At 46.1% G+C, this 19,012-nt stretch overlaps 6 protein-coding genes across 6 annotated transcripts; 3 read left to right on the top strand and 3 right to left on the bottom strand.

Moving 5' to 3' along the window:
• Nucleotides 1-23: 23 nt before the first annotated feature.
• On the bottom strand, nt 24-3,891 carry AOL_s00004g195 (uncharacterized protein; the record flags this gene model as incomplete). Its single annotated transcript, XM_011118845.1, has 3 exons — nt 24-716; nt 777-3,566; nt 3,628-3,891. The coding sequence occupies 3 exons, from the start codon at nt 3,889-3,891 to the stop codon at nt 24-26; spliced, it is 3,747 nt and encodes a 1,248-aa protein (XP_011117147.1).
• Nucleotides 3,892-4,265: 374 nt separating this feature from the next.
• AOL_s00004g194 (uncharacterized protein) lies at nt 4,266-6,361 on the top strand (the record flags this gene model as incomplete). Its single annotated transcript, XM_011118844.1, has 3 exons — nt 4,266-4,372; nt 4,436-5,144; nt 5,570-6,361. The coding sequence occupies 3 exons, from the start codon at nt 4,266-4,268 to the stop codon at nt 6,359-6,361; spliced, it is 1,608 nt and encodes a 535-aa protein (XP_011117146.1).
• A 265-nt stretch (nt 6,362-6,626) lies between these two features.
• Nucleotides 6,627-9,026, top strand: AOL_s00004g193 (uncharacterized protein; the record flags this gene model as incomplete). Its single annotated transcript, XM_011118843.1, has 1 exon — nt 6,627-9,026. The coding sequence occupies one exon, from the start codon at nt 6,627-6,629 to the stop codon at nt 9,024-9,026; it is 2,400 nt and encodes a 799-aa protein (XP_011117145.1).
• A 160-nt stretch (nt 9,027-9,186) lies between these two features.
• Nucleotides 9,187-10,035, bottom strand: AOL_s00004g192 (uncharacterized protein; the record flags this gene model as incomplete). The annotated part of the gene is made up of 2 exons (XM_011118842.1): nt 9,187-9,429; nt 9,511-10,035. 2 exons carry the CDS (start codon nt 10,033-10,035, stop codon nt 9,187-9,189), a joined length of 768 nt encoding a protein of 255 aa, XP_011117144.1.
• A 403-nt stretch (nt 10,036-10,438) lies between these two features.
• On the top strand, nt 10,439-12,798 carry AOL_s00004g191 (uncharacterized protein; the record flags this gene model as incomplete). Its single annotated transcript, XM_011118841.1, has 6 exons — nt 10,439-10,445; nt 10,512-10,569; nt 10,646-11,076; nt 11,129-12,255; nt 12,313-12,483; nt 12,538-12,798. 6 exons carry the CDS (start codon nt 10,439-10,441, stop codon nt 12,796-12,798), a joined length of 2,055 nt encoding a protein of 684 aa, XP_011117143.1.
• A 3,726-nt stretch (nt 12,799-16,524) lies between these two features.
• AOL_s00004g190 (uncharacterized protein) lies at nt 16,525-16,848 on the bottom strand (the record flags this gene model as incomplete). The annotated part of the gene is made up of 1 exon (XM_011118840.1): nt 16,525-16,848. The coding sequence occupies one exon, from the start codon at nt 16,846-16,848 to the stop codon at nt 16,525-16,527; it is 324 nt and encodes a 107-aa protein (XP_011117142.1).
• Between the last annotated feature and the right edge of the window lie 2,164 nt (nt 16,849-19,012).

Below are 19,012 nucleotides of genomic sequence, written 5' to 3'. Positions count from 1 at the left end.
ATTAGGTATTACATAAATTTAATTTATGTCTTCTTTGCTCTTCCCCGTCCCCGTCCCCTCCCACGGCCACTAGAATTGCGGGGTTGACCCGCAGCCTTAACTTTTTTCCCTTTCTGTTTCAAGTCCTCAATTACTTCGGGGTTATCTTCACTTTCACTCGACCCTGATTCATTATCTTTAGTTACGGTCTTCCTCTTTTTCTTAGCAGGAGCTTTTTTATTGCTCCCTTTAGTAATCCTGACCCTTCCATTCAAGCTTACAACTCCTTGTAGCTCCTCATCGGTCGAAGAGCTTTCATCAATTTTCTTATGTTCTTCACCTTCTCCGTCGAGGCTTAAGTTACTTCCTTGTCGTTTGACCGACTGCCTGTGTAAACTCATAAGTGCATTCTCCATCCTTTTACTCTTATTCGCTTCTCTAACTCTCGGTGCAAAAGCGCCAGCGCCTGTACTACCAGAGAAGAAGTTTGTAAGATTAACTTGATGTCCTTCAGCAACTTTCCGATTCATATCACGAATGACTGGTACTAGAACCTCATCTGTTCGTTCTGAAGTCCAGCCGATCGTCGCCATGAGAAAGGTTCGGAGGCCGTGCAGATCTGGTACCCCCCATTCAAAGGGCGTACTGTCTTTATCGACTTCGGGGTTGAGGTATGCCATGTCTACCTGATCGTCTGGGAAGCTTGGTGGTAAAAAGAGTTTATCCTCCAGTTTTTTCTAGTTATTCATCCGTGTTAGAATTCGCTCTAGATAGGCTTTTGACGGAAATTGTCATACCAAACTCTTCTTTAATTTCGATTTATCATCTGCCGGGTCACGAAAGCCAGATTGTATCCTTGTCCACCAAGCCTTGAAGTCGTGTAGTGCATCATCACCACCGCCAAAGTTAGCAAGTACTTCTAATGCAGTTACCGGTCCAACGCCGACAAGCCCCTCGGTGTAGTCGCTTCCTAGCAAGTGCGCCAGTCGAATCATTTTCTTTCGATCAAGACTATACTCGTTTTCGAGGTCACTCGCCAAGTAACACTCTACATATTTCGCTTGGTTAAACATATTCTTATAAACCCTCGTCCCTCCGAATAAGAAGATATCACTGTCGTCTGTCACAATGCCATCAACAAGCCCCAAATTGACGAGCTCGGCACATTGAGCTTCTGCTTCCATTGGTGCAGTTATGTAGGGTATCCCAAACATCTGAAGTAGTTGTTGGCACTCAGTGATCATGATCTTGGTAACCTCATCGGCATCTCTTCGGTCCTTTTTCTGTTGGTCCCTTAAGGTCCTGAGTTCGCGTTCATAGTCCATTGCATTTTGCTCGGTAGACCTCTGGTTGAACGTAGATGCAAATCGGGCATGCTCCTCGTTTTCGGCTCGCATCTGATGCATCAACTGTTCTTCTTCGGAGTCCATTCCGGCATCGTCTTCTGATTCTGGTTCATTTGCAGCTAGGTTTTCTGCAGGGACCCTTATGAGTGGAGTTCCGGTTTCAATGTCACTAGCTTCCCATTCTACAGGCTCATCACTGTCCTGCGCCTCCACCTCTGGGGATATCGCTTCGACCACTTCGACCGCTTTCCGGTTGGAGGCATTGGTTTCATTACTAAGCGCGACCAGCTCATTTTGAGTTTGAGGCTTAGAATTTGTAAGATCAACCATTTGAATATCATTATCCTCATCCTCCGAAAGAACGATGACTTGTTTTGACTTTGGTTGTATAGAGGCCCGATTTTCAATTGGACGAAGATGCTCTGGGAGAGTTGACACTATTCGCTCAGTCTCATCCTCGCGATCATAGTTATCGACTTGATACCCTGCCTTTCCTGCTTTGAATGCGCTGTTCTCTTCCGGCGCAAACCAAGGGGGTAAAGGAACTTTAGGTTGTTCTTCTGTTCTCTCCTCGACTTGGTTGGCCTTAGCATCATTGAGTCTTTTTTGGAGCCCGGCTAAACCACCTAGTTTCATACTCTCAAATGGAAGAATATTGTTGTCAAAACTAAAATCATTCGCTTTGCTTGATTGCATATTTGTATTCGAAGGCTCTGTAGGATATTCCATCGCATTTTCGAGGGTAAAGCCATCCCCCTCAAGTGCAAATGGATTAAAATCCACTCCCTTGAAACTAGTTATTGAGGCATTCTCCAGATTTGCGGGTTTAGCTGTGATAGTTTCGTGCTTTTTATTGAGACCAGATTTATGTAGGTCGGACGAGACTCTATAAGGCGCCGTATCAGAGAAGATATTTGATTTAGCAGGCGGGACGATGTCGTCAAATTCTACGAATTTCGGCTTGTTCGGGTTCAGTGATTGTTCCGCAGCTCTCGGTTTCGAGTTACTCGACGGCTGAACAGTAGCCCCCGAATCGTTCTCATCGTCCTGTTCGAGTGACATTTTAAGTGCCAGTTCTAATGCCCTTTCTTCTTCCTCGCCTTCTCTCTGATCTCGTTCTAGGGATAAAGCAATGGCCTTTCGCAACTCTTCGTCCTCATCACGAGTGCCCTTGGCATCATCAAGATCCTCAAATAAAGAATCAAGTTCATTCTCAGCTTCGTTAGATTCGCTTAAATCGTCATCTTGAATGAAGATAGTGGCCTCTGAATCCTTTAAAGCCTTCCTTTGTTGTTCTTGCCGCGAGAGTCTAATTGCCATCTGGATCTCACGTTCTTCAGACGTTTGGCGGTGCCGAGTTAGCTCGATTTGAGGCGCTCTTAGTTTCGGTAGTCTGTTGAGACCTTCAATCGGTATGTCCTCAAACTCTATTTCATCTTCCGAGTCGTCATCTTCGTCTTCGACCTTATCTTCTTCATCGACCACAATCGCCTTATGCACAGTTTCTCCTTCTCTTGGGCCTCTCTGCCCAACGACACCCAGTGCCCAACCACCCTCCGCCCCTTCGTTCTTGACTAGTACATACTCCCGATCCTTTTCTCCAGCTACACGGCGAACACTAATCAAATCGTCGTTCATACCATTCAAATGCATGAGCCGTTGTGTCAATTCGTTCCTTTCGCGTACCCTGTCAATTTGAAATCGAGAAAATTCTAAGCGATTGGGAAACATTTTCTCCAATTGTTCTTTTGACAAGCCCATACGTAGACGAGATCTTATCCTCGCAGCGTTTAGTATGTTGTATTGGTCACCTGGTGGCAAAGAAGTAAAGAACGGGGAATCAAAATCAATTTTAGAAAAATCGTAGAGGTTGATGTCTTCGCCGCCTTCGAATCGTCGAGCGTAATCCTCGAGCTCTTCCATTGACATAATTCTAGGGTCATTAGCACCTCTCATGGCCTCAAGCGAGCCATCCATCTCCGGAAGATGATACTGATCCAGTCGTCTGAACGGCGCCTTCACCTTAACTCGCTCCTGAGGAGCTTCGAAAACCTGCGAAGCATAAACCGGATTTTCCGGAACAGGTTCTTCTTCTCGGACATTATGGTACTGGTTCTGCAGTGCCCTCCTCCTTTCTTCTGCTTCTTCCTTGGCCCGTTTTTGCATCTGAATGGAGAGCAGTTTCTTCGCTGTATTCGAGGCATCTAGTTTTCGGTCTTGACGATGAGATTTTCTGTTTGCCTATGACAAAACTCATCAGTTCTGCGTTCCTTCATAGCCAGCAATTACGGTTCGGTCCTACTATGGTTTGTCTCTTGAGCAATGGGGCCCCGCCATCGAAGACGAAAACTGGCCGGATGCCATGAAAGAGTAATTTAACAATGCGCCGAAAGAAGCCCACCACATGTGCATTCCTCAGTGCATTTCCTTCTTTGTCGCGAACCGCCTTTAAAAATTGATATATCCAGATGGAAGCGTCAATCGCCAGTCGCTTTTGGGCTAATGTTTCGAGCTTGACCGGCCGTGCTACGGGTTGGACGACCGTCCAGAGGCCAGTGACACCCATATTTTTGGATTATGGAGTAAGTTCCGGAGAATCTGTGTTCTCCGAAGAGGATTTCGTAGAATCATTCGATGATTCAGCTGCGGCCAGCTCAGGAAACGAGGAGGGGCATGGAAGACGTGAGTCAAGTGGTGGTGGGCATCTTAGGCAGCGCGATATCACGAGGCAAACCCGATCTAACTTGTTGTGGTTAATCTGCATCTAATCTTATCTGATGATCTTTGCCAAGACGCTAGCAAAAATTGTGGTTGTCGCTTTAAGAAAAAATTTGGTACCTCTTCTCCCACCAAAACTTTCTTTCCATTACTCCACCATAACCACCAAACGACACAAAATTTTCTATCTACCAGGTCGTTTCGGAACAAATAACAGTCGCAATGGGTTCATTCAAGAAAGAATCTAACCGGCGGGCCCGGAAGATCGAGGCTGCCGGTGGCAGCGATGGCATGCAAAATGTCAAGGTCAAAGGCGAGAACTTCTACAGGTAAGATCCATCTACGACGTCGCTGCGCAAGAATCCCATCCTAATGCTCTCAACTACGTTTAGAGATGCAAAGAAGCTTAAGCGATTACATATGTATAAAGAGGGGAAGGCGCAAAGAGATGCCCAGGGAAATATCACAAAGGCAGCCAGCTACCAATCGAGAGAGGTGCCGTCTGCCAGGATAGAACCGAACCGGAAATGGTTTGGGAACACTCGAACTATCTCCCAAGAAGCCCTAACGGCATTCCAAACGGCGATGAAGGAGCAGGCAAAAGATCCTCGCTCAGTCCTTCTACGACGGAATAAACTACCGATGTCTTTGATCCAAGATCCTGATGCTAAGACTTCGAATAAAGAAGCGAACAAGATCAAGGTCGAGACTGAGCCTTTCGCTCAAACATTCGGTCCAAAGGCTCAGCGGAAGCGGCCGAAGCTCGCCGTTGAAAGTATGGCCGCTTTGATGGACGAAACTGAAAAGAACCGAACATCATATGACGATAAGATCCAAGATGCCATTGAAAATGGCACAGCTGCCGAGGGCATGGTAGAAGAGGCTAGAGAGGCTGTGTTCTCTAAGGGTCAGAGTAAACGTATCTGGAATGAGCTTTACAAGGTTATCGACTCTTCAGACGTCATCCTACACGTCTTGGACGCGAGGAATCCGCTAGGAACAAGATGCCGCTCTGTCGAGCAGTATATGTCGAAAGAGTGTCCTCACAAGCATTTGGTGTTTGTTCTCAACAAGTGCGACTTGGTTCCCACAGGAGTTGCTGTAAGTTTAACCCATCAGCCTGCCTTCCTCTTCAACCCGATCCCATGTTTTGTTTAAAATGCTTGTTCCATCGTTCTTTGTCAGGATGTCTTCTTGAGCGCACATCTATTGTCGCATCCTACGAAGAGGTCTGTTACAACTTTGGTAGATTGAGTTATCCCGCCTTGATTTCGGCACGTCTTGTGTTGAATATCTCGTTCATCTCGTCGTTTTGACGAAGAACATCCAGGGATTTTGTGTTTCGTTTTGAGTTGAATGTCGAGGATGGCGCTTCTGCGAACCCATCAATTCAGCAGTCTCGACTTTCTTAGTAACGCTTCATACATGCTTTTTTTTGTCTTTTCTTTCTTTCTTTTTTTCTCTCCGGGTTCTTGAATTACCATTGTCAATTGTGAGCCGTTTCTGACCTTCACCGAAATTGACAGGCCGCCTGGGTACGACATCTATCGAAAGATTACCCAACACTAGCATTCCATGCTTCTATCAATAATTCATTTGGTAAAGGAGCTTTAATAGCTATTCTACAGCAATTTGGATCCCTTCACTCTGACCGAAAACAAATATCTGTGGGTCTCATCGGGTACCCTAACAGCGGGAAATCCTCCATCATCAATACTCTGCGGAAGAAGAAGGTCTGCACAGTAGCCCCTATACCCGGCGAGACTAAAGTGTGGCAATACGTCACATTAACAAAGAAGATCTTTTTGATCGATTGCCCCGGTATTGTACCGCCATCCAATAGCGATACAACCACGGATATCCTATTACGTGGTGTTGTACGTGCGGAGAAGGTTGAAAATCCAGCTCAATACATCTCAGCTTTGCTCGAGAAGTGTAAACAACACCACGTTGAGAGAACATACGATATTAAGGGATGGAAGGACCCTAACCAATTTTTGGAACTGTTGGCAAGGAAGGGTGGTAGACTGCTTAAAGGTGGAGAACCAGATTACGATGGTGTTGCAATTATGGTCATCAATGACTTTTTGCGAGGGAAGCTGCCATGGTTCACACCGTGCGATGTCGACGACAAAAGGGATGGGAAGGAGGGCAGTAGTAGGAAACGAAAGGCAGAAGATGCCGCCGAAGGGGACGCAGATGCTTCTTTCGCAGATGATGGCGAGGAATGGGGTGGCTTATCAGGGTCGGATGCAGCTCATTCGGCTGATGAAGACAACGAGGAGGAGGAAGATGAAGAAGAGGAAGAGTCCTCATAGTTTCTTACCCAGACCCATTCACCCGCTCCGAGCATGCACTTCGCAGTTCAGGTTATATATTCTAATGTTCATGACTGTGTATAATTTTCTTTACGCAAGATACCCCGACACGCCCAGCGATGTATATTATCAATGTCATTATATTCTGGCTTAAAGGCTCTCATACCTTCGCCACGACACAACAACCTTTCTACACTCCCACGAGAGAAGTTCCCCTGGTTCCTGAAAATCTCCAAATCTATACCATCCTAAATTCTATGTGACCATGAAAACTATTTACCTTCTACCGGCCCTTTGCGCTGCTCCCGGCCTTTCATTCCGGGTCGACATACAATGGGGAACCTCCAACCCCCTCACTCAAGACCTTCGTTCCTTCCAACCCGAGTCTGAACTCTGGAACAAAACAGTCCCACGTTTCCAAGAATCTTTCACCATAGATACAGACCGCACCCATAACCGCATGGAAAAGGCATGTAAAGAAATAACGCAACCATACACTCAAGTCAAGGACCGTGAAAATCGCGACTATCTCCGTCGCCATGAATACGTCAAAGCCGTCCGCATATCTCAGACTCCCCAAATACACCCTCCTAACCAAGAAATCCCACCCTTCAAGCACCCATACGAACGATCAGTTCGTGGAATCGCATTCTTTGGAAATGGAAACTGTAAGGGCGAGCCAAAACTTATTATTTGGCCCAAACAAGCAGCAGATATGAACTATCCTACCGCAAGACGTTATGAAATCCTACGGTCCCCAACCGAAGTCGAAAACTTTTATGCTAAATGGGCGCAAACCTTCGAGTTTTCGGATTTCGACGTGAAGAAGGATCCAAATTCTCACTATAATGTTGCAAGGCCGCAATTAGAGTATCTAAGAGATCCAACAGATCAGAAAAAGGTTGACGAGCAGCTTGAGAAGTACCCCGAAAATCCCTGGTTGAAGAAAGGCACTCTCGGAAGCCCAATAGGATCACCATATCATCAACCTTTTGGGAGTTTCAGGGAGATATTTCCAACCAGATCTGATAGAATTTGGAGGCAGATCGTTAGTCCAACGGGAGGTGATACCTCTTACTGGAATATTCCCATGATCAATGTCCAACTCGACCATCGAAATACAAATGGTCAGCAAAAGGATAATTTCTTTCGAAGTTTCGTGCCTTACGGGTTATTGGACAGTACATGGGCCGCAGTGTTCGAACTCATCGAGCAGGAATATGCTAGATTCTATCGGCTAATGGTTGATCTTTTGGGCGTTCCTGGGAAGTCACCTGTTAAAAGGATCAGATGGAGCCCAAAGCGACAAGCGGCGGCTCTAAAGACTTTAGCGTCGGTGTCTGACCCCCGGGCACCATTTTATACAGAGACAATAAGATCTCTTGAGCAAGCGCTAGACGCTAGTCCATTAAGCAAACTTCGGAATTTCGAGGTATATACGACGTCTCCTAATCTACCCGATCCGAGGGAATGGACGTTACCACCATCATGGGAAGGAGTCCCCGTTTGGAATGCTTCAGCAGGAAGGATGGTGAAGAATCCGAAGACAGGGAAAATGGAGCGGTCTGGGGCGTATGAAAAAGAACCCAACCCGAACAGAATCATATATAGCAGCGTACAACTGGAATGGTTAGGAGAGGGACGATTCAAATTTACGACAGTGCCTGTGGTTAGTGATCCGACAGCCGCGATAGTGAAGGAAGCTGCCGTAGAAGAATTATCCTCTATCGAAGAGGAGGCCGCTATTGAACAGTTACCCTTAATCAAAGAACCTCTCAATCCCGCTGTCGAAAATATACTCAAGATTGAAGAGCCACCCATTAAAATCAATACCGGAGCCGATTTACGAACTGCTTCAGGAATAGAAGAGGAGAAGAAAATCGAGGTGTCGCAAATCGTAGAAGGACAAGAGATCTCATCGCCTCTACTATCACCCGCAGGAGGCGCCGGGCGGGGTGGATTCGCTTTCCCTCAGCAGGCAATACCAATCAGCGACAGTATTTCAGATGCGGGTACGGCTGGCTCATTGTCTGAACTTGCTTCGTCGATTGTCAATGACGCCAATAGAATTGACCTAGATGAAAGTTACGAGATTATTGCCCCAGATGTCGATATAGGGAGAGGGAAAGGCCAACAAAATCAAAATCTTCAGCAAAGCATAGTCACCCGGCCACGGTCGAGAGGCGTTAGTGGCGAACGACCACAGCTGCAGATTGAATCTCTAAAAGAGAGTAAGATTTTATACAGGCCACAGGATGACCCATTAGTTCAAAGCAAAGGCTCAATGCGACAATCTCGCGGTGGCCGTATATCAGCTCCAAATTCGATAGAAGTGCTGAAGGAAAGTGTAGTAAGCTACCGACCACCTCCTGCACAAAACCTCAGAGAAAACATATTGAGGGCGAGTCAACACCCAAGTGCGAATGGAGACATTGTGGTCCCTGTAGGAAACGACCTATCAGAAAGTATCGTAATTAACTCAAAGCAACGGCGAGGTCAAAACATGGTGGCTGCAGCCGCTGGCGCTCTTTCAAAGAGCAGCGGAACGGGTAAGAAAGGAGAGTGCATACCTAGGCCTAATGAGCAGCGTGTGGCTGCAGGTGTCTGCAGCGCTTTGGTTTGCTGTTTAACATCAAAAACACAGCTCAAATTACCTACTAAGTAGTAGTATAATACATGCCGAAACATAAATCCCGGGCTTGGTATCTCCTCATTGCCAACTATCGAGTAATCATAATTATTCCGCCGTGGCAGCATATATGTACAACTTAAGATTCTCAGCCTGCCGTCAGACCAAAATTATATAGGAATTATTGGCAACTCTCTCATGTATCCTTCTGAATGGGTTTAAGATTAGAACCGTCCGGAGCTGTGTTCTCCGGAGCCTGCTGTGCTTTGATTTTTGCAACAGCTTCGCCAATATTCTGACCGCTTTTTAATGCGGCTATTGTAGCATCATCTTGTGCAAGCTGCTGGCGAAATAATTTGTCCGCATGCATCTGTATCCTCTCTTCGACCACCGGATCCCGCCCGGGCTCTGATAGGTAGCCTAAGGCCTTCAAAAACTCCTACGATGAACTTGCATTAGTGCTCTTTATCTAGCAAAATCTTGACAGATTTCTAGAAATTATTTCTAGAAACTAACAAACCTTTTGCTGCTCTTGACATTTGCCAAATCTCTGGCTCTCTGCTCTGCACATCATCAAGGTCTGCCACCAGGAGCCGTTCTTGTAGCAATCGAACATAGCCTCCTCCTCAAATGAACAATTCTCTCGTGCTGCATTTCCAATCAAAAATCTCTTTTGCTTCATTCCCTCGACAATTTCTCTCATCTGAGCCTCTGGACCATCGGCTCTAATCCCTCTAGGACCTCTATATGTCGCCCAGTATTCTTGATATCGATCCCCATAAGCAGATAATGAATGGGGAGGTGGGGGTTCAGAGTCGTCCTGCTGCTGATCTTCGAGCTTCTTCGACCAGTCTACGACCTTGAGCTCTGGTAATGGCTCTTCAGCTGGAGGAGGAACTGTAGGTTTGTCATCCTTTGGTGTACTGCTTTTGAAATAATTATCCAGCGACGGATCGAGATTCGATATAGGCTTTTTAGAATCGGGGGCCTTGTCCTTGTCGTTACCGGAGGATGATGATCCCGATGAGCCCCATAGCCAGCCCATTGCACTTGGTTAGATTTGTTCAGCTATTGGCCTTTTCCTTCGAAATTCAATGTTGGAAAGTGGTGGACTGTGCATGATGAAGAGGTTTGAGGCTCTATGGATATCTTTTCGGAGCTTCGAGACGAGCAAGGAAGAGACCCACTCGGCTATGTCTTGGCATTAAATCCGACTTGTGTTTTCGTGCCACCACGAGCTGCGCGCAGAAACAACAACGCGACATCCCACTCCATTTTACCAGCTCCCAACATCATCAATACACTCTACAGGCTACAATAAAACCCACGACGACGACGGATAAGAAGACAGGAAAGCTATAATGAGACGGTGATAGGCTTTCTCTCCGTCAATCTTGAGATAGCGCTTTTTGGATTGTTCGTTAGGCATTGGTTTGCTATAGCTTACAATGTCAGGTATGATGACGCAGGTCCCGACTTTTGGTCTTAGCTTCTTCTGACTTTGGATTCTGCGACACACAGAAATTACAAGACAACGACATGAGGAGCGTATGGCAGAGCGTCGCCGGGGGGCAGCAGGGTATGTCTAGGACCCTTACAATTAGAAAAGATTGATATAAAAGTTCCATCCTTTACTGACGATTCCTCCTTACTAGAGCCCAGCGAGTAGTTACACAATCCTTTGGCTTCGATATACCCCTAATTATCGCGACGCCGCCAGAGGCCCGTGCTCAAAGAGCTGCAGAAAAAAGGCCGATCCCGACAGTAGAGGAGCCTGCTGAAGCGAAAGACCCTGAACCAGCTGCCGAGGAATCCCAGCCTAGAAGGTCTGGGAGACTGTCAAGAGGAAGTTCTGTTTTATCTACCCCTTCGGGCTTGGATAGTGTGCCAGATGAAGATGGCAGTGCAAGGAAACGTCGAAGGGTGTCTAGCAGCCCGGCAAGGAGTGTCTCCTCAAGGGGACGTGTGTCTGCGCCCTTTGAATCAAGCCCGGATGTCGTTGCCAACGGTCGACCAACACCTGCTGCAGGCTCAAATCAGGCGGCTCCAGCGTCGGCGATGGCCAATTTGAGCCTAAAGACACCAGGTAGGAATAATATTCGAATACCTACGCTAGTCTATCTACTAACATATTTTAGTGACCCGGTCGACCGCAAAAACTTCCACACGCCGCTCAAAATTAGCTCCAGATGCCTCTCCAATGCTATCATCTCCCTCACCTTTACCACCACGAAGTAGTCAACAAGTCGTTCCGTCTTCTATCTCTCCGGAGCCGATGAGTTTCACAGCCGACGTACCTAGTGAAGTCGGCATTACACCGGAGCCTGCGACACCGCTAGACCAAACAATTGAAGAATCTGCATTAGAAAGTGTTCGGACTACTGGATTGCGCAGTACGAGACGAGGGGTATCAACTACGCCTGTGCCTAGAGGCAAGCGAGGGAGGCAACCAAGTTCCGACATAATTCAGACACCCGACAAGCCACCCACCCCAGAACCCGAAATAGAAGAGGAAGGCATTGTTGAAGAAGAGACCGTTCAAGAGGAACGTCCGGATACACCCCCGGAAGACCGTGAGATTATTGAAGACAATACCCCCGTTGAAGAAATACGCAGCGCTCCAAATCCAAATCCAACTGCCAGGAGGAGAGGAAGAAAACCTAAGCAGAAAAGACAACTTTCTGCGGAAATACTTTCCCAAGATTCGCCAACTCAGGAGATTGAGAATGAAGCTATTCTCAGTGATGTCGAACCTGAACCATTGGAAGATGAGGCCGATGAATCTAGATCAGACAATGAAAGAGAAGAAACCAGAGCGGTGGATCTAGAAGAAATCGATGAAGACTTTGAGGAGGTAGAAGAGGATGCGCTCGAAGAAGAGGAAGCGGAAGAAGAGGAAGAAGAGCCAGCTACCCGATCTGCTTTGAGCACAGCACAGCAAAAGAAACCCACAAAAGCACCTAAACGCCCACGGCAGGCTGGAAAGTCAAAACTCCGACATGAAAACGGCGAGCCGAAAGAAACACTCGATATTACTGTTTATCGCATTGCAAAGCAAAAAGATTTCAACTTCAAATTTCCGAAACAACCTAACAATATTCAAATTGCTGGCCAAGTTTTACACGAACACATCGACAAGCAACTCGAAACTCTTTCTCTCCTTAAGCGCGACGGAATAAGCCGTGAGGAGAAGGCGAGAATTAAGGTCCAGGGGCAAGTGGTCATAAACTTCTCGACCGCACTGGAGAATAGGTTGATTGGCATGGTATGTCATTTTAAACCGGACTATCTAATAATTCACGCTAATATGTCTTCGTTACAGGCCAGTAGAGCGGATAACATCAAGATGAAATCGGCAGAGCTCCGACGTTTACAGAAAGAGAAGGCATCGTTACGGGATGAGTTGATGCGCATGCGTGAATCGCGTGAAGATGTTGCACGTCAAATGGACGCTGTCAGGAAGACACATGAAGAAGCGTCCGAGAAGGCCCACGTAAGAATCCCACACTCTCACACTTTTCGATGCCCCCTGCTAACACCCCACCAGAAACAACAATACATAAATGAGACTCTACAGCAGATGGGCCCGATCTTAGACAAAAGTGGAGCTAATGCTGCTAAGCTTACCTCCAAGGAGCGTATTCTAACAACCGCTCATTTGGATACACTGATCGATACAGTTACTGCGGACCTGTGCGGGTTAGGCGAAGATGATGGAATCGGAGGGGGGAGGAGTATACTAGAACAGGTCAAGGAGATGAACCGATTCCTAGAAGCCGCCACAGAAGTTTTACGTGGTAGCCGTTGAACTTCAAACTGGTATTCTCAGTATTCTCAACATCTCAATGTCTCTTCTTTTGCTTTTGGCGTTCCATTATGCATATTCTTAGGAGTTCGGTGGAGAAATGATGTTCTTACCTGTCGATGGGTTTCCTGTTTTCTATGGCATCTTCCCATGCTTCTGTTTCGGATTAGCGCATGATTGCTCTTGACTACAATACACTTCTATGAGGCTTCACGATATCAGCCTAATACTCAGATGACCGTTCATCAATAATCCTTTTTAACTGATCTGATGCCCGTAATCAAGCATCTCCTAGGTAGGATTTTCCATGGATCATGAGGCCGGATAATTAGATCGATTTCCAGCAGCCTGTGATGTGAAATATCAAGAGACTCAACAGCGAACAGTCCAGATCTCAGACGGGCCAAAGATCCCCCAAAAATTATACGGTAAACGGATCTGTCAGCAGCCGGCCATCCGTCAGCTCCTTAACATGTCCGCGACAAGGGCGATCTAAATATTATACCTCCGGCACAGGACCAGAATAGGTATCCTTTTAATTCTAGACTTACTTGAAATTTCGAAAAGCCGGCTTCTAAACGATTTCGGGATTAAAATTCTTCCAGCTACGGCGTTAAGACTAGGTATTTTCTAAAGGGCGCGAAATCTGGTTGATATAATCGGAGGAAAGTTCGAATAGGTTGTCATGACTCGATATATATCTGGACACGAATGCATTCGGTCGGATATTGGGCCTTGTTCGGGCTGGGGTATCGACTATCGCGACCATGGTCCGGATATGATTTCTAATTTGCGATATCATATTTATGTCAGGGCCCGCTGAGGTCAGCAAATAACATGGGTGCAAGGCCGGAGTTCTAGGATGTAGCTATAGCTAGGTTAGTAGATCGCCACGCGACGAGACCCGGGCTCCATCGATGAAGCGACCCCAGCAATCTATTGGCTATCGTCTTCTCGGACCTTTCCTAATATCAGATGAAAGGAAGTTTTGTCTAAGATTTCATGCATGAGATGCCGAAAGATGCATATGTCGACAGGGGTTTTATATGATCGGACGATGTCATGTCAAAGTAAGGTCATGATCTGACCATGGTTACAGGCATCTACCAGGTAGCTACGTAGCTCTCTGTTATCCAAAGTTTTTTTTTTTCAAATCCTGCGAATTTTCTTGAAGCACATAGACGCAATAGATCGATCGTACTGTTGATGCAAGTATCTATATTCTTTTTTTCGGGTCACATTCATAATTCGATCTATTCAACAGGAGGCCCAGGTTCCTTGGAGATCTGTACATCGCCCTTTTAGGATCGAGGGTGGGAGCTTTCGCCAGAGCTAGCTGACAAAAAAGATCACAGTATCATCATCAACTTTTTTTCCCAACAAAACCTTCTTCGATGTCATTTCATGCGACGATGAGTCTTATAACGAAGAGATGAAAAATTATACCGAGGTAAAAAACGGTTTAAGCCCTCGTGCTTCTTGTCCTCCCCCCAACAGTCCAGAACACCTTCTCAACCGAGCGATACTCAAGGCACGAGGGTATAACCCAGTCGGAAACCGGAGCTGACAGCCCCATTTTACCTTTTTGCCAGCATTATATTATCTTTTTAAAATCTTCTGTAACATTCCTCTTTTCCTCTCGTCCGCCCCGGGAATTCCTTTTTTTGCAAAAAGAAAAGGTAGATTGGTTACACAGTTAAAGTTTATATCACACAAGATCTGACGTGACGATCGACTACACTGTCTGACGGGCAAGGTAAGAAAGAAAAGCTGTGTTAAAGTTCCTATTGAGGACCGGCAGGATGGTACTAGCGACATGGACGTAAGCGAAGGTAGTATTTTAGTACCACTGCTCGCGAGAAGAAAGTGTCAACAGGATAAGAGGAGAATGGTGGCGGTGGATGGCGGGGTGGTTACAGCTGCAGGCGGTGGAAGGGTGTGCCGATGTAGTAGCACGTTGAACGGTGAGGCTAAATATGGGAACATCCAAAGGTAAATTTTGAATAGTGTAATATTTACAAAATTACTTAGATTGCACTCTCGCTCTATGGAAGCGCAATAATCAAGTCCTGGAAGCTTAAAGGTTAGATGGATGTTTTTGGAAGACAAACGGATGGATGGAGATGCTGGTTGGTTTGAATGCCCGTGCTCACATGCGTATTTAATACCTATGTACACTCCAAGTTTTGTATCGATATGATTTGCGTTGAGAGACAATGGAGGTGTGGTATTTTATGTTTTATGTTCGGGCGGTATGTCGGCGCTGATAAGGCCTTTGCTTGGACAATGCCTTCATCCATCGGGACTAGCCTTATTCCCTGCTTCAAAGCGCCAGTGAATACGGCCGCGCGGAAAGCGGATAATGGTTCCACCAATCCCAAATTAATAAGATATGCGGAGGTAAGGGCCGCATTGATGATAACGTTAGCTATTGAGCAATTGAGCCAGCTGTTCTTTACAACCTTTGAGCTGACATGTACGACTGTAACTTCTTAGTCTTAGGGTTAGGTAATCATATCTCGTAAGTTTAGAGATTCCGCCAATCCTTTGGGATAGTGCATGACAGTCCGATTCGACATTAATATCGCAAACAACCGGCTGGGGTATCATGCGGGTATAGTTCACCAAAATGTTAACAATTCAATCTTTTGTACTTGGAGGCTTGTGGATTGCATATTAAGCTGCAGGTTCGGTAGAGGATCGAGGAGACGAGGAGGAATGGAGCTGAGATTGTTTCTCGTATATGCAAGCCACGGGCTCGTACTAATTATCATCTGCATTGGGATAGAATCTTGTGCTACTGTATGTGCAAGCTTCTAACCCGCTTCGTCGGAAGCTCGTGCCAACCCGTGAGGGGGCAAAGTCAAAAAAAACACCATTCTGTTCTAGGATCTGCGAAAGCTTGCAGAAGGCTTGATGTGAAATACGCGGCCAAAAGAACCAGCTCCTCCCTGGAATAAGTCCGCCGGCCGTCCGTGCATATATGCATACTTGCATACATCAATCACCTCCATGGAATGCTTAACATGGGATTTGTGAACAATTTGATTTTTTGACGACGAATTCAGAATTTTGTCTCGAATATCGATCCATCCTTTCGTCCGGGTCACGGCACATTCCATTTGATGTTTGACCCTGACGTTAACGGTTGAGATTTTTGAACCTCAGTCGGTCGAAAGAGGTCATTGCTCTGCGTTTGCCGCACTTTTTGTTTAAACCTTAAGTTCGGCGAATCAAATCCATTATTTACGTACTTACAATTTCGAGAATGACTGAGACTTCGACTGTCTTTGATCGATTGAATGCACATGGATTGACGAACCCCGAATCCCCGAGGAGTGATCAGACGAGCAAGTCGGTACTTTTAGATGTACTGATACTATTATTCTTGGGAGGTCAGTTTCATATGTGTATCCAAGCCCAGGCGCCTATCATTGCATGACTGCAGAGGGGTTGTACAAGATAGCTAGGGTTGGAATACAGATACTTCTATGCGCAATGCAATAGTCATATCTAATTTGACTATACCCCCATGGCGTTAGAGGTCTGTCGAAATCGGAGTAGGTCTTATTATCAGGAAGAAAGTTGCGTGTGTGTACTACGTTCGGCAAAGCAGAGGATGGGGTTAATTACTCATGCAGCCCTATGCATATGAATTGGTCAGAATAAGAGCTATCTGGTGGAAAAAATTTAATTTCGAAATTTCGAAATCGGAGGCTTCAACTATAGCTAGATCTCGAGCTCGAGACACAAGCTCAACGCCGCGATCGAAAGAACACCAGGGACAAATTGGCCGCAGTTTTGTTTCAGCCCAATCTTGTTTCGAGAGTCTCTCATCGATTCACTAACCCTGGCTATCGGTCTATATCGAAATCGAAGATACCCCAACGCTCTGCCCTCACCACGGCAAGTTCCAGGCTGGTCGGGGCTTCGAACGTAATCGGTTAGCTGCAGTTTCGGGCGTCGTGGGAGTCCGGCCGTTTGAATGCCTCGCTGTGCGGATGCAGTAGGCCTCGAGTTCGGTACATGGGTAGACCTGCTCCCTCGTGCCATTTTGCGGGTCCTAAAAGCGGATCCTGCATTTTTCCCTCGCACTAGTCATGAATTGAAAGTCACAAACAAAACGTGATTTGGTTTTAATCGATTATGCATGTCTATGGCGAATAACAGCAAATTCTCAGGAGGGCTTCAGGATTGGACGATTCTGAAGGCAGCCGGAAAGCAATTCCTAAATCAGACCATATTCATCACATGTAGTCAATAGTCTAATTCTTTGTTTAATAAAATCCATCGTTTTTAAATTTAAAGTCCATTAATGGCCATTCGAAGCTGAACTCCGACCTAGGCTGCCTCCTAAGGCCGTCGGTCGACATGATTCTTGACAGTTCACATTGCAGCTTAGTCAATTTACTAGTTCGCCTGAGTAATTCCCGGTTAGAGATGTCGGGAAGTAAAAAAAAAAAAATTTACTTTCTCTCGACTCTGCCGACTAGTTAACTTTTGGCCGTGCACAATCAAACTGACAAATCAGATGCTTGAGTTTCCATGATAGTATAGGGAAACTAGTAAGAAGAGCAAGTTCTTGCGAGAGCTCGAGGGGGCAGAATATCCCCGGCATCCATCCACACTGTAACTCACAAGTGCCAAGACTGGCGAAGTTTTGTTCCTCGGTGCAATTAATTGTATTGCAAAAGTATCGTGCTTCCATACCGCGACTGAATCATTGCATCGACGGATACAAAAATCGGAGAACCAGTTCCGTCCGTTACCAAGCAACGCCTCAGGACGGGTTCCAAGATATTCGGGAAAAAAGCAAAAGGTTAGTTAGTCTTAGACAAGAAGTATCCACCCCTACTCGTCATCTGGCGAATCATCTTGGACAGGCTCATCATGGCGGACTTGATGGTCGTACAAAGCAGTGACATCCCTTCGAGGCCAGAACACAGGTACATAAATGATTAAGTACTTAGCAAGATGACTTAAACGCAGGCCGTTCAATTGTCAGAGCTCGGTTGTCAAAAGCCACACATGTAAGGGTATGTCGGGTCTGGATGCTTGAGCCAAGGAGCAGGCGGGGAACAGGCAGCATCGTCTGCAACTAGAATGATGCAGAATGGGAAGGCATTCTCTTTTTTTTTCCTTTCCTTTCCTTTCTTTCTTTCTTTGACTCTACTTACCCAAGTACCTACATATTCGACGGAAACCAAACTAGCACCTGGGCTTAGAAGAAAGTGGGTCTTTTCCGTAACAGAACTTAATTCCGGCGCCGGCAGGCTAGGCCTACATTGGAGGTCCGCGAGAATGGTTCCGGATTTTGATTGCTATTATTTTCCTAAGTTTGTGCTCCCATGGCTTCGAATGCAGAGAGTGACCATGGGTGACATTTCACGGGAACCTCAGGAAATAAAGTAGTGTGAGTTATATATTCATATTGGAAGTTTAGCATCGGGCCTCGAACTGAGACCTGTGGCCATCCAGCCGTGCAATGGCCAGCTAGTATAGTATGGAGTGTGGACCGGAGAAGCTTATGATCACGATGAAGTCACAGTTTCAATTCTCGATATAGTAAATTTGGAAAGTGTATAAAATGGCTTGATCGATCTCGGAAAGGTCTCGTCTTTATAAAATTAAATTTATCATCGTTGCCATCGTAGTCGTCGTCGTCGTCGTCGCAGTTAGCTAGTATAGTCAGCGGGACCCACATCGACATACAATTGCAACCGTCACTGCCTCACACTACATACACTCGACACACCTTCTTTTCTTTTCTTTTCTTCCTTTCTTTTCTTCCTTCCTTTCTTTTTTCTTTTCCATTCGAATTCTCGTTCTTGTCCCTTGTCCTTGTTACTTTACTTCCTTGACTTCCATTCCACTTCGATTCCCGCGAATTCGCTGTGACAGGGTCCTGTCTTGTAATTAAGTACTAGCAACTTGACCTACTTGCTTACTTACTTTACCTACTTACCGTACCTATCCCGACATCCCAGGCCTAGCTAGCCTCAGACTAGCTCCTGTGGGGATAGGTTCTCTGTAAATCTCTGTTCTCAGTAACACTCCGTATGTCCCTTTGCCCGCTTTATTTTTGCCCGTGCTTTGCTTGCCTTGCCTTGCCTTACTTTAGAGTCGATCTGACCTTACTTTTTCTTAGTCACCTGCAACGTTGCTCGCGATAACCAACAAACAGTTGTGAATTTGAATTTGAATGAAGTTTTGTAAA

This window comes from Orbilia oligospora, assembly GCF_000225545.1.
Source record: "Orbilia oligospora ATCC 24927 unplaced genomic scaffold scaffold00004, whole genome shotgun sequence".
NCBI lineage: Eukaryota > Fungi > Ascomycota > Orbiliomycetes > Orbiliales > Orbiliaceae > Orbilia > Orbilia oligospora.
This window is presented reverse-complemented; position numbering and strand designations above follow the sequence as displayed.